This window comes from Oratosquilla oratoria, chromosome 18 (genome assembly GCF_046742065.1).
Source record: "Oratosquilla oratoria isolate Oo_2021 chromosome 18, ASM4674206v1, whole genome shotgun sequence".
NCBI classification, from domain to species: Eukaryota; Metazoa; Arthropoda; class Malacostraca; order Stomatopoda; family Squillidae; genus Oratosquilla; species Oratosquilla oratoria.
The window spans coordinates 21,791,863-21,804,501 of NC_134794.1; the positions used below are offsets into that span (position 1 = coordinate 21,791,863).

At 42.3% G+C, this 12,639-nt stretch overlaps 1 protein-coding gene across 3 annotated transcripts in view; it reads left to right on the forward strand.

Annotated features, from left to right (window-relative positions):
* The window catches only part of LOC143035113 (dual specificity protein phosphatase CDC14C-like), a 248,548-nt gene that overhangs the window by 3,780 nt on the left and 232,129 nt on the right, over positions 1–12,639 (forward strand). For all 3 annotated transcript variants that reach the window (XM_076201682.1, XM_076201683.1, XM_076201684.1), the window contains exon 2: positions 2,765–2,937. In XM_076201682.1, the coding sequence (XP_076057797.1) occupies positions 2,765–2,937 (173 nt within the window). The remainder of the gene's footprint in view (positions 1–2,764; positions 2,938–12,639) is intronic.

Below are 12,639 nucleotides of genomic sequence, written 5' to 3' on the forward strand. Positions count from 1 at the left end.
CACCAATGACTATTAGAAGAAAAAAAATATGGCATATTAGGACTACTTCATTTGATTAACCCATTCAACTCCGATGACAAGATGTCTTGTCATTTGATCAAATAAAACAAAAAATCATAAAACACCAAAATGTTTGATCAAACACCAGAAAAATAGGACGTCAATCCTCGCTTCGCTCGCAGCGAAGCGAGGACTGACGTCATATTTTTCTGGTGTTTGATCAAACATTTTGGTGTTTTATGATTTTTTGTTTTATTTGACCAAATGACAAGACATCTTGTCATAGGAGTTGAATGGGTTAAGATATGACTTTTTGAGAAAAGTGCTTTGTTCTCGGGGGTAGCAAATCCTAAACTGTTCCTGTAACTTTTGGGGGGTTCCTCAGGGCACTGTCTTGGGACCTCTTCTCTTCCTTTCTTACATTAATGATCTTTCACTGTCACTTTCCTCCACTGCTAGACTTTTCAGGTGATAGTTTAGTTATAAGTAGATAGGTAAGAGATAATTGTCTTTGACTACAAGATGAACTATGTGCCCTTGAAGACTGGGAAACCAAGTGGCAAATGACATTTAAACCTGACAACTATCACCACATTAGATTCACCCATGATGACCAACCCATCCAGTTTACCTATACACTAGACAATGCAAATCTAAACATAGTTTCCAACCACAAATACTTGGGGTCAACATTTCAGCGGACATGTGGTGGTCCACACAGGTGAGCAGTGCCAGGTCCACAGCCAACGGAGCCTTAGAATTTCTTGGCAGGAACCTCAGGAGATGCAATGCATACATCAAAATTCTTGCTATCTAGACACACTACACTGAGCGTATTGTGACACTGTCAGGGATCCACACACTAACAATGATATATATTGAAATTAGGGTCAGTGCAAAATAAAGCTGCAAGATGGATCAGGTGTGATTAGACACACTAAATCAGTCACTAGGTTAGAATAAGACATTAAACTTGAAACAAGATGAATACACACACAGCAAATAATGTGTAAAATCACAAACAGTTTAGTTGACATAAACAAAGAAACTTACATCCAACAAATACACAAACAATTAGAGGCAGTCATAACCTAAAATACCACACATACCTAATAAGTGCCAACATGTTCAAGTGTACATTCTTCCCCTGCAGCATCCAAGAGTGGAATCATCTCCCATCTCAGTGGGAGACAAAGTGGATAGTTTTAGATACTTGGGGGTGCATGTGGCAGGAAATGGAGGAGTGGGGGTAGGATGTAGATTGAGAGAAGCAAGTAAATGCCTTGGGGTATTAAAAAGTGTAATGAGAAATAGACTTTTGGGAATGGATGCTAAGAGGAGATTGCATGAAGAGATGATTGTGCCAACAGAATTGTATGGGGCAGAAACATGGAACATAAGAGAGGAAGAGTTAAAATGTGTTTGAGATGAAATGCCTTTGAAGTATGGTAGGGGTTACTATGCTGGATAGAGTGAGAAACAAGGAGGTGAGGAGGAGAGCAGGGGTGGAAAAGGAGTTGGGGGGTAGGGTTGATGAAAGAGTATTGGGATGGTTTGGACACATGGAAAAATGGGTGAAGAAAGATTAGTAAAAAAAAAGTGTGGAGGGCAGAGGTGGATGGAGTGAGCATGAGGGGGTGACTGAGGATGAGATGGATGAATGGGGTAAAATGGTTGTTGAGAAAGAGGTGGATGTCTGTTCAGGAAGGAAGGGAGAAGAGAGAAGATAGGGGTGAGTGGAGAAAGGTTGTGTATGGATAATGCTGTGATGCATGGAAGGGGATGGGAGAGGTTAGGGAATGGTTATGTGTGAATGATATTTTGACACGGTCCAAAGGGATTCCTCCCCATCTTCTCTTTTTCTGCGTGAGAGGATGGAGATGGGTTGTCACTGATTAAATGAAGTGGCCTTGCTGTGGATTTGTTGTGTCTTGCTGCATTGCTTCTGACCCAGGGCAGTGGGCAAGATGCAGTGATAACCTGTCATTCAGAAGGAGCCAAGACAAGAGGGAGGGGTGGTGAATGGGAGTGGAGTGGGTGGGGATGAAATAGATAGAAGTGGAATTATATCTTTTGACTTTGGCTACCTCTCATGTAAGGGGGAAAAAGCACTTGGTACAAGAATATTTATGTATGTAGGTCTACTATGTTAAGTTTTTGTTGTCTCAATCTTGAGTTTGCTATTGTTTCTGTCATTCCCTAGACTGTGGCTGTGCAGTCACTTCTTAAGGAACTCCATGGCTGGAACGGGGTTTTCCCACAACTCCCACATAGAGTATATGGATGCATGATTGAATACAATGCAATCTTCCATAATCTGTTTGATTGTGTGGGGTGAAGTGTTACATCCTGGACAGTTATCTGTGCTGTAATCATCCAGCATCCTCCTCTGGTAACTTAAAAGGGCTGGAATGTGGGTGCACTGCAGCCTGGCCAGGTGGTCTCTATCCTCTCAGGGGAGAGAGAATTCAGAGGGATGGATATCAGTGGGTCTGGCATGCAGCAATGTGTTGTCTTTCAGTGTGTTGGTGGAACAGTGAATGATATGATTATGGATAGGTTTCTGGAGGCAGGTATTTGGGTGTTGTTTTGATGTTTCTTGAGTAGTGTGGGTGCTAAGAACAGAGTACTCAGAACAGTAGCAAACAAATACCGGTTTGCCATTGTTCTGAGCACTGTTTTTATTTGCTTTCCTTATAAGTGTATGAAAAATGTTATATTAAATGTACACCCACAACTAACATATACCATTTCTTGATGTCAGATCGGCTGTACTTCGTGACTTTGCGGACTGCAGGCAGACCAAGATCCACAGCCAATACACACTACTTTTGTGTAGATGAAGAACTTGTGTATGAAAACTTTTATGCAGACTTTGGGCCCCTCAACCTGGCTATGCTGTATCGTTACTGTCAGAAGCTCAACAAAAAACTTAAGGTAAGTGGCTTAGGTGTATGAGGACATAGAAGACATGAATACTTGTTGAAATAATGACCAGTCATCATTTTATGGTATGATAGCCGGCCAAGCAGGTTAGATCATCACTACTTGCAGCAGAGGTCAAGATGATGGCAGTTTGAACTTTACCACTAGCAAGTTGGACCAAGGGGATAGTTAATTAAATTCCACACTACATAGCCTTAGCCTTCTGATAGGCAGAGTTCATAATGTTAAAATGAATCATCATAATTGGAGATTTCTATTATGTATATTGGTCAAGCAGTGTATTTGGCTGTTGTGTTACTGTATATATGAGATATGTAACATTTAAGTGAATTGGAAACTTGAAGTGCAGGGTATAGTAACTGCAGCTGGTATCAATACTATGTGAGGGGGAAATGTTTGCCTTTCATTTTAGCAAATACTTCCATATTCACATATTGAAAATCATTGTACAGATTAGGTATGGAGGCTAGGGCCTTATTAGTTATCGTATCCAAAATCATTAGAAACATTCAGGGAAGGGAAGATGTTGACATTTGTTTTTAATCACATGTAGGTACGACAGTAGCTAGAAATTGAGTTTTTCATAATTTGATTATCTTGCTTTTTTTTTGGGGGGGGGATGTAATTAGGAGAAAAATTAAACTTGCCTAGAAAAAATTGCATTGGTCCAAAATAAAGCTTAGATACAGTAGAGCAGATATAACCTCAGAGTTTTGCCTTGGATGCTAGGGACTTCATGGACATGCTCTGCACTCCAGTCCATAAACAGAAATTTTCCAGCCCTGGGGGCAAAGGCCTCTGACATCCCTGCATATGAGATTTTCTTGAATAGGACCATTCACTGGAAAACTATTGTGTCCTCTGATGGAAGCTTTTGAATTGTCTTTTGTGAACCTCAACAATAAATATTCATTATATTTTCATTGAGTATTTCTGAATCAATCATTTCTTCTAATGGTTTTGAAACTCATCGTATTGATATGTACCTATGCCAAAAGGCCCTTACCATCTTATATGGGATTGGCTCAGTAAAGGCATACAAAAAAAATGCAAATCCACAAAAATGTAGGTGAAGGTACTTTCTGTTAAAATTATTTAAACATATATACACTGTTTTATTAAGTCCCGAATAATACATTGTGACACTGCAAACTACCCAGTATATTAGAGGTCATTTGAATAATTCACATTTTTTTTTTTTTTTATAAATGGTGAAATTAATATTTGTAAACTTTTCTTAGGAATGATGATTTATAAAATTATCTAGTATACCGGTAGTGGACATTGTTATTTCTGGGGCTCTGTTCATTACTGAGGGAACTTGTATTTCATTTGGATTAGAAAAGTATTACTGATCCAGTCAATCAATACATAGCTTTAGGTCTCATGCTAAACGTTCACAGCTCTTAGGAACCCAGCCATAGCTATTAGCTTGGCCTGGAGGTCACAAGGAAAAAAAAGTTATTTTGTCTTAAATGGGTGAGTAAAATAGTATAAATTAAAAGGTTTTGTTTTCAGGGGCATATGGTGTCAGTTCTGTATTCATATCAATTCTGTGCTGGGTACTTTTTTCAATGAGTGTATACCTGATTTTATAGTAAATTTGTTTGTCTTGAGAGTAGTATTTGTTTTATTGTGTTTGAGTTTTTGTTAGATGTATGATGTATGGGGGTACGTCATGGAAGATGCGAGTAGTATACTGGAGGTGTTGGTTTCTTTCTGTGGGCTGAGCTATGGAAGGAAGGGTGTATGGGCTTGAGGTGTAAACTGTGCTACTCTATGGTGGAGGGGTTTTGTATTTTGAGGGTAAATGTCATACTAGGATTGTTTTACACAGCTTGTAGTCAGCTTTGTTATGCAGTGTCTGTTGACTTGTAGGATCACTGATAGGTATTTACAAGATGTATGTCAGAAAAAATCATTTACTGCCATTTTAAACTCGTTAACATCCTCGCCTCCTCAAAGATGTTGCACCGGCGAGTCGGCGTGTGTTGATGTGTGCTTGGAAGACAAATAGAGAAACCAAATGTACCAAAATTGTAACTGTACCTTAGTACCTTACTCTGTATATGTAAACAATAGTGATGAATAAAATGTTCTTTGTTTGAATTTATCTCTGAGCCTGTCCTGTGTCAGGTAGTCCTTGTTAGGTTTTGTTCATTGCCATGGGATCACATCTTGATTAACAACTGCACTGTGTTGTAAGCGTAATTTTATTCCAGCTATCACCAGGCTATTTTGTTCATCTGTGGAACCCCCCTCCCTGCCCTGTTCCTCATAATCCCTCCTTTCTTCCTTCCTCCTTCCCCCCACCTTCCATCCTCCTTCCCTCCCACCTCCCTTCCATCCCTCCCTCCTTCTCTCCTTCCCTCTTTCCTTCTTCCCTCCCACCTTGCTTCCCAGCTCCTTCCTCATCCTCTCTTCCCTTCTTTCCTTCCTCCTTCCTCATCCTCTCCTTACTTTTTCCTTCCTTCCTCTCTCCCTCCCTATTTCCTACCCCCTCCTTCCTCATCCTCTCTTCGGGTACCAGCCCCACAAGCCCCGGAAAAAAAGAAAACACCGACAGACTTTCCCTGTTGTACGATCGTGTACAGGAGGCTGTGCGTGCCTAGCTGCCAGCATCTTCGAGGTCGTGCTTGACAGATGCCTTTACCTAGCGCGTTTGACGTCTCTTGCGGTCGAGGGCGACACCTGTTGCTGGTCCTCAGGTGCTCGAGCAACCTTTGGTACCTTCAGGTTGCACCTGTTGACATTGTTTGCTCAAAATCAACTATCCAGCAGAGATTGTATAATGTGTGTGTGTGTAAGGTGAGAAAGCTAAGTTAAAGAATAAGACAGGCCTCAGTAAATGTGTCGATTCTGGATTATTATTATTATTACTATTATTATTATTATTACACGTACACATCATGATGCATACATAGTCGTCTGTGACCAGAGAGATCGATCCTGGAACGGCAGTCCTACAAAAAGCAGAACCCACCAGACCGAACTGTAAACACCATCGACTTAATAAACCAAGCCGTGAAATACAACGCACAGCGGCGCTGCAAGATTATCCACAAGGATAGAAGCGTCGGTAAACCTAAGGCCATGACCAACCAATCTCTCTCTCTCTCTCTCTAACAGCTCCGTCATGCAACCCCCCCCCCCATCCCCCATCCCACCTGGCGAGGTTTGGAGACTGACCTTGTGGTCCTGTTACATTCCGTTCCACATCCCACCGTTCGTATTTGTCTTTCGTAGCCACATCTCCATCTATTTATTTGTTTATGTTATTCTTCGATAGATGTAAGAAGAACGGTGTCTGCTAAATGTGCTGTCGCTACATCCCCACTGCAAAAAAAAAGGTAATTTGGTTGAAATGATATAAAAGTAGGATGCACAAGTCGAGATTGTGTGCACACGCATGCGCGCGCACATAAGGTGCGGGAATATTTGAATACATTTTATTCTTTACCTATTACAACTTTCAAGCAAATTTATTTGCTTTGAGTTGAGGAGGAGGTCAGTTCACGTCTGCGAAGATCGAGAAATCTGCTGATTCGGGCAAAGCGGTTGCTCGACAATGTCACGAACCTGGTGGGGGGGGGGGAGTCGAACAAACATGTTATGTCCTCTCTTCCCTGATGAGAAAACCTTCGACTAGGAACATAAATTTAACAAGACAAGCGGCAGGGGGTTGTGTGCAGGTCCCTGTTGTGTCTCCAGGGGTAACTGTGCTCACCAAGTTACCAGCTGTTAGGAGTGGTGAGTAGCGGAGGACATGTCATGCCACACCATTTTCTTTTCTTAAGAGTTGATGCTGTTGGCTTCATTGAGTTGCGTCAATGGTTTGTAAGCCTCGGATAGTCAACAGTGGGAAGGCTGCGCCTGTTTCAGCAGGACTTACAAAGCTCAGGCGACACGAGAAGTGATGGAGGCGGACCAATCTTTACGGGAGGTTCACGTTGTTGAAAAAGAGGCCCATCCACAGATTCACAGAAGACCGCCGTTGTTAGGAAAATCTGAGATGAACGAGGTCCGCCTAGAACAAATCCATAATAATTCGAATTACACTACGTTCACATTTTCCCGTGGAAATAGATTTGATTTTTGGTCATTATAGTTGTTTTGTTGATTTATCAAATGCCCCCAAACTATGCTTCATGCATTTGTGTGTGTATATATATATATATATATATATCGCATGTCGCACGAATGATGTCAATTTTGAAGTCCCGATGTTTATAAAAGGCATTGAAAATATTTCTTCATTTCAGTTTCATAATGTAGTAATATAACGGTAATAAGTAAATATAGAAAGAGATGACCACTTGGTGCAATGGTGGAGGTAATAGCCGTACTAAGTAATATAATTACGTGCCATTTTAGTTTCACTCCATATTGCATCGTTATTTTAATTGGGGTATGTCTGTACAATGAAGTATACTAAGATACAAAAAATACACACACACACACACACACACACATATATATATATATATATAATAATATATATAATATATGTGCGTGTACAAGATGATGCAGGAAAAGCAAGGTTAAGAATGGTTGTACTTGCGACACTGCAAACTACCCAGTATATTAGTTATCATTTGAATAATTCACATTTTTTATAAATGAAATAAATATTTGTAAACCGTTTATTTAGGAATGATGATTTATAAAATTATCTACTATAGTGGACATTGTCATTTGTGCCTAACATTTGTCTCAAGTTCAACTATGGAAATGAGTACAATTGTGTTCGTAATGTCTTGTTGCATTTTAATTCGAGTACAAACAAATATACTTGAACCCAACCCGCACGCACGCACGCACACCCAAAGAGAAGTTCGAAATTGTTTAGATTACGAAAGCATGTAACGGTCTGGAGGAGGGGGCATCACCTCAAGCGATGAAAATCCAGTGGCAAGGACAAGACCCAATCAGGCGGAGGGGTCGTTGGAGAGACGACGTTCGCGCACCGTGCATGACCTCTCCCCCTCCCCTTCAGCTGAACAAAGACATTTGGAGTGGGCCCATAATGTGTGTCACCTGGGTGAGTTATATTTTGGGAAAGTATGCACGCCACGCTGATGATTCAGTCAGTCGGTTGTGGAGTCAGCCAGCCAGCGGCATGGCGCGTTCTTTCCTAACCCTTGATGCTGCTGCTGCCTCCGTTGTCGGGAAGCAGATAGGTTCTGCATAACTCTCTCCATTCTCCTTTTCTACATCAGTCTTCTTCCTCTTCTGCTGCTGCTATACTACTACTACTACCACCACCATCACTATTACAACTACTACTGTTACTACATTTACTTCTACCACTATTACTATTACTGCTGTGATTATAAGTACTTCTACCAATATTGCTACTATTACTATATCACTGCTACTCCTACTTAATAAGATTTATATCGCCAGTATGAATCGTAACCATCAGTGTGTTTTATCTGCTTTATCTCTGAGGGCTGTCATCATCACTGGGTTACGTACTCGCATACCGAAAAGAATTGGAAGTCTGAAACGCGATAGGACGAGTATCGGCGTGCCGTGAAGGACGGGAGGGAGGGTAGGTAGGTTTTGTTCCCAAGGAACCGTTGCCCAAGGGGTCGTTCTTGAGCTCGTTAATCAAGATTGTTGCGACAGGTTGATAGCTCGTGAAGTAATGCCAATGATAGCGAGTACAAAGATTATGATATTAGTAATAGTAATTATAATTGTGATAAAATGGCAATATAGTTATAAAAATAAAATTAATGGTATAGTAATAATAATAATAATAATAATATGCATTATAAACTGGAGTTGCCAAGACGAGTACTTGTAGAGATGAGGCATCTGGTGTAAAATGGCTAAACTTGGGTTGGGGCAGTGACGCACTTTGGAGATTATGTTCTGACTAGCGGCAGATTGTAATCGATCGAGACATCACCCCCGCCTTAGGTGAACGAAACCGTCTGGCGGCAGACAGCGACTTGTGCAAAGAAGTAAAGCTTACTGTTGGAAGTATTGACCCGTTTCCTCACCGAGGAATAAAATCGCCTGACGGTAGCCACAACAGAAAGGAAAGGGCCACGGAAGGAATGCAGTTAGGCGTAAGCACAAAACAAAAATCCTTCACTTTTCTCTCTCCTTGCCTGTCCCCCTCTTTCCATTCCTCCTTCTTCCCTTCCCTCCTACCTTCCTCCTTCCATCCTTCCTTCCTTCCTTCATTTCCTCCTTCCTTCCCTCCTTTCATCCTTCCATCCTTCCTTCCATATTTCCCTTTCCTCCTTGCTTCCTTCCTTCCCTCCTTTCATCCTCCCTTCCCTCCTTTCATCCTCCCTTCCCTCCTTTCATCCTCCCTTCCCTCCTTTCATCCTTCCTTCCCTCCCTCCTTCCTTTCCTCCCTCCCTCCTTTCATCCTTCCTTCCTCCTTTCCTCCATCCTTCCTAACTTCCTCACTTCCTTCCTCCCATTCATCCTTCCTTCCCTCCTTTCATCCTTCCTTCCCTCCATCCTTTCCTCCCTCCTTCCATCCTTCCCTTCCTCCCTTCCCTGCCACCGTACCCCGTCGTTGCCGCTTCCCGCTTGGCCTTGATGGAAGACAAATGGGTTTAATTGGCGGCGGCCGAGATGGTCACTCGGGGTCCTCGAGGCTCTAGGTGTGAACGTGGACAATGGCGAGATGGACGTGACATGTACCCTGACGTCACGACATGAAGTGGCGGTTTGATTGGCTGGACTGTATACTGGAGTAGTTGCTGCCGATGTACGTACACGTTGATGATCAGAAAATATTTTTCTCCCAGCGGCTCCCCACTCCTACTTCGAATCTCACCTCCGCCCCCCTCCCCCCCCCCCGGGTCACACGAAGAATTGTCACCTCAGAACGCCCATATGATGAATCTTCACCCCATGAAATCCCACCTGAAGAATTGTCACCCCAGTGCGCCGAATATCAACAGCAGAATAAAGATTAGGTTAAGATGAATGTGGGTTATGCTTATTGTCACCAATTTAACCGAAAAATCGTAAACTCAGGATGGCCCACATGAAGGTGTCACTCTAGGGTAGCCCGGTTGAAGAATTGTCATCCTGTCGAAGTCTGGGGTGACGATTCTTCATGTGATCCATCAACCCCCCTCTCCCCACTATAGTTTGGATGACGTCATGTGCCCAGGCCGCGATATTTTATGCAATTATCCACATCTCTCATGTGACGTGGTTAGGTCAGTGCAACGGTTCCAAGTTGGGGGTTGGAAGAGACCCACTGGGAAAGAATTCTGTTATTACTCTGATCTGGGAGATAAGGTAAAGGCCGGTTTGCATTATCCGTGACTTCACAATGCATCACAATTTTGGGATTCTGCTCGACGTGACGAACAATGTTGGTTTACTCCTGTCTTGCGTGATTCTCTCTCTCTCTGTATTGGTTTTTAGTGCTGTATTTTTTGCTGGGTAGCACTAACCTTGCGTTCTCGTGACCCTAAGGCTGCTTATTTCTTCGGCATTGTGCCGCTCAGCATGAAGAATAATCATCGTACATCTCTGCACTTTGTAAACAACGACGTTGCCAAACGGGTCACCGTTTCGCCAAATGTCATTTGTCCGGGTTGCCGGTCCGTTTTGCTCAATAGCGTTTCGCCACACTTCTGTAGGTCAGATCAAAGGTAAAGCTGGGTCAGGAAGTCTGCCGAGATTGGGAGGGTCCCGATATTATTATGCGTCAATTGGTCCTCGAGGTCCCTGTGGGGGGGATGGATGGGTTAACTACTGAGGCGAGACGGCTGTCTGGACACAGCACACGCACGCGCGCGCACACACACACGATTTGACGGCGCAATGGTAGCATTCCCGGCCACCAGTACGGCGGTCCGGGTTCGAATCCCGCCCAGGGCTGAAATAGTTTCACTGTCGCTACGCTGCGAGTCGTTACTCCAATTCGTGGGTGGGGAGTTGGGTGTGTGTGTAAGGTCACAGAATTAACCATATATCGGTCATATATGAGCTCTGAGCTCTTCCGGAAGGGAAATAGCTGTCGATCACGTATCAAACACGTAATCCAAGACCATGGTTAATCACTCTGTGTGTGTGTTGGTGTGATTTGTCATTGAAATTCGTTATCAAAATAATAGGAAATATAAGAACTCGATAATCTCAACTGTCATACTGTTTGGTAACAGCTATTTCAGAGGTAAATTGCGTCATTGCTACACATAAGACGCACATAAGATTTATCTCACCGACTTGAAAATGTGATTAATCTTCATCGATTTCACAGCTGTGTGTTCAACTAAACCTTGCAGAGGGCAACGATATTATTATTCGCTGATGTAAGAATCTTAACGAAATGCACACAACCCTATGAAAAAAAATATATAAAAAACACCAGAATACATGAAATCTTCCAAAGCCATTGACGTCACACCCCAGGGGATCATAATTATGGTGACTGGTGAAATTGTTTCTATTGGGAGCAATTTCGAACACAGCATGTATCAGGTAAGTTGTCTGGGTAGGTAAATGTAGTGTAGATATGGGCAGTCTCCTATGTGTATCTGTATCATCTCATGTATTGAGGACAGTCATGATATATATTTACCTAGTTGTATTTTGCGGGAAGGGGAGCTATGCTCGTGGTGTACCGCCTTTGTATCTCGTAGTGTCTAGTTTACTTTTAAACTCATGAATGGTTTTTGCGCATACTATTTCATTATCCAGTTTGTTCCAAGTGTCCACTACTCTGTGGAAAACTGTTTTTCTTCAGTTCTCTTGTGTGTGCGTGCGTGTGTGTTCATGTAATAACACCTACACGCCGAAAATAACTAGTGGTGTTGATGTGGCAGATAAAGTACAATGATTAATTGACCTTGAGAGTGGCGGACGCCACTGGTTGGTCCGCAAGCGACATGACATCACTCACAAAACGACATGACGTCACAGGCCAGCCCCCGAAACACTAGAATGGTGGAATTTGACCAGTTGGGAAACTAGTTTAGAGAGGGGTATATACGGCCATGAACTATGCTGATCTGTGATCTACGGATCCTTACCCTTTGTCCCGATTCACACCTTAGTTGCACAATATTGCCCGTCACTTGCAAGGACAAAATATATAAAGGACGCCATTTTTTCAATGAGTTGGAGAAATCTTCCTTCAAGGGTAGGCGAGAGTAAAGCGGCATTGGTGGATATAATGGGTTGCGCAAGCTCGCCTTTTGTGTTTTTCTTTATAAGAGCACGCGTACCTGTTTTGGGATCTCTCCCTCCCTCCCTCTCCATACACACACACACACACACACACACACACACACACACACGCACGCATTATGTACATTTCTGAGGATTCATGAGGGAGGGTAATAGCTGTCGATTTCGAATCCAACTTGTGATCGAAGACCGCGTATATATTATATATATATATATGTGTGTGTGTGTGTGTAAATATGTAGGGACCATATAAGTACATTTTTCAATATTCGGAAGTAGGACTCCTTTCGAAAATATACCAAGAAATTGCTCCTGCAATTTGAAAGAAATTGGAAATTATATATATATATATATATATATATATATATATATATATATATAAGACTCCCGACTTAGAAGAATATTTGTAAATGAATGCAGTCGTGTTCCGAATAGAATGTTATGTTATTATGGAAACAAAATGTCGAGGTGATTTTTATTTCTTCCCCCATATAACATGTTACTACTGGTGTACAT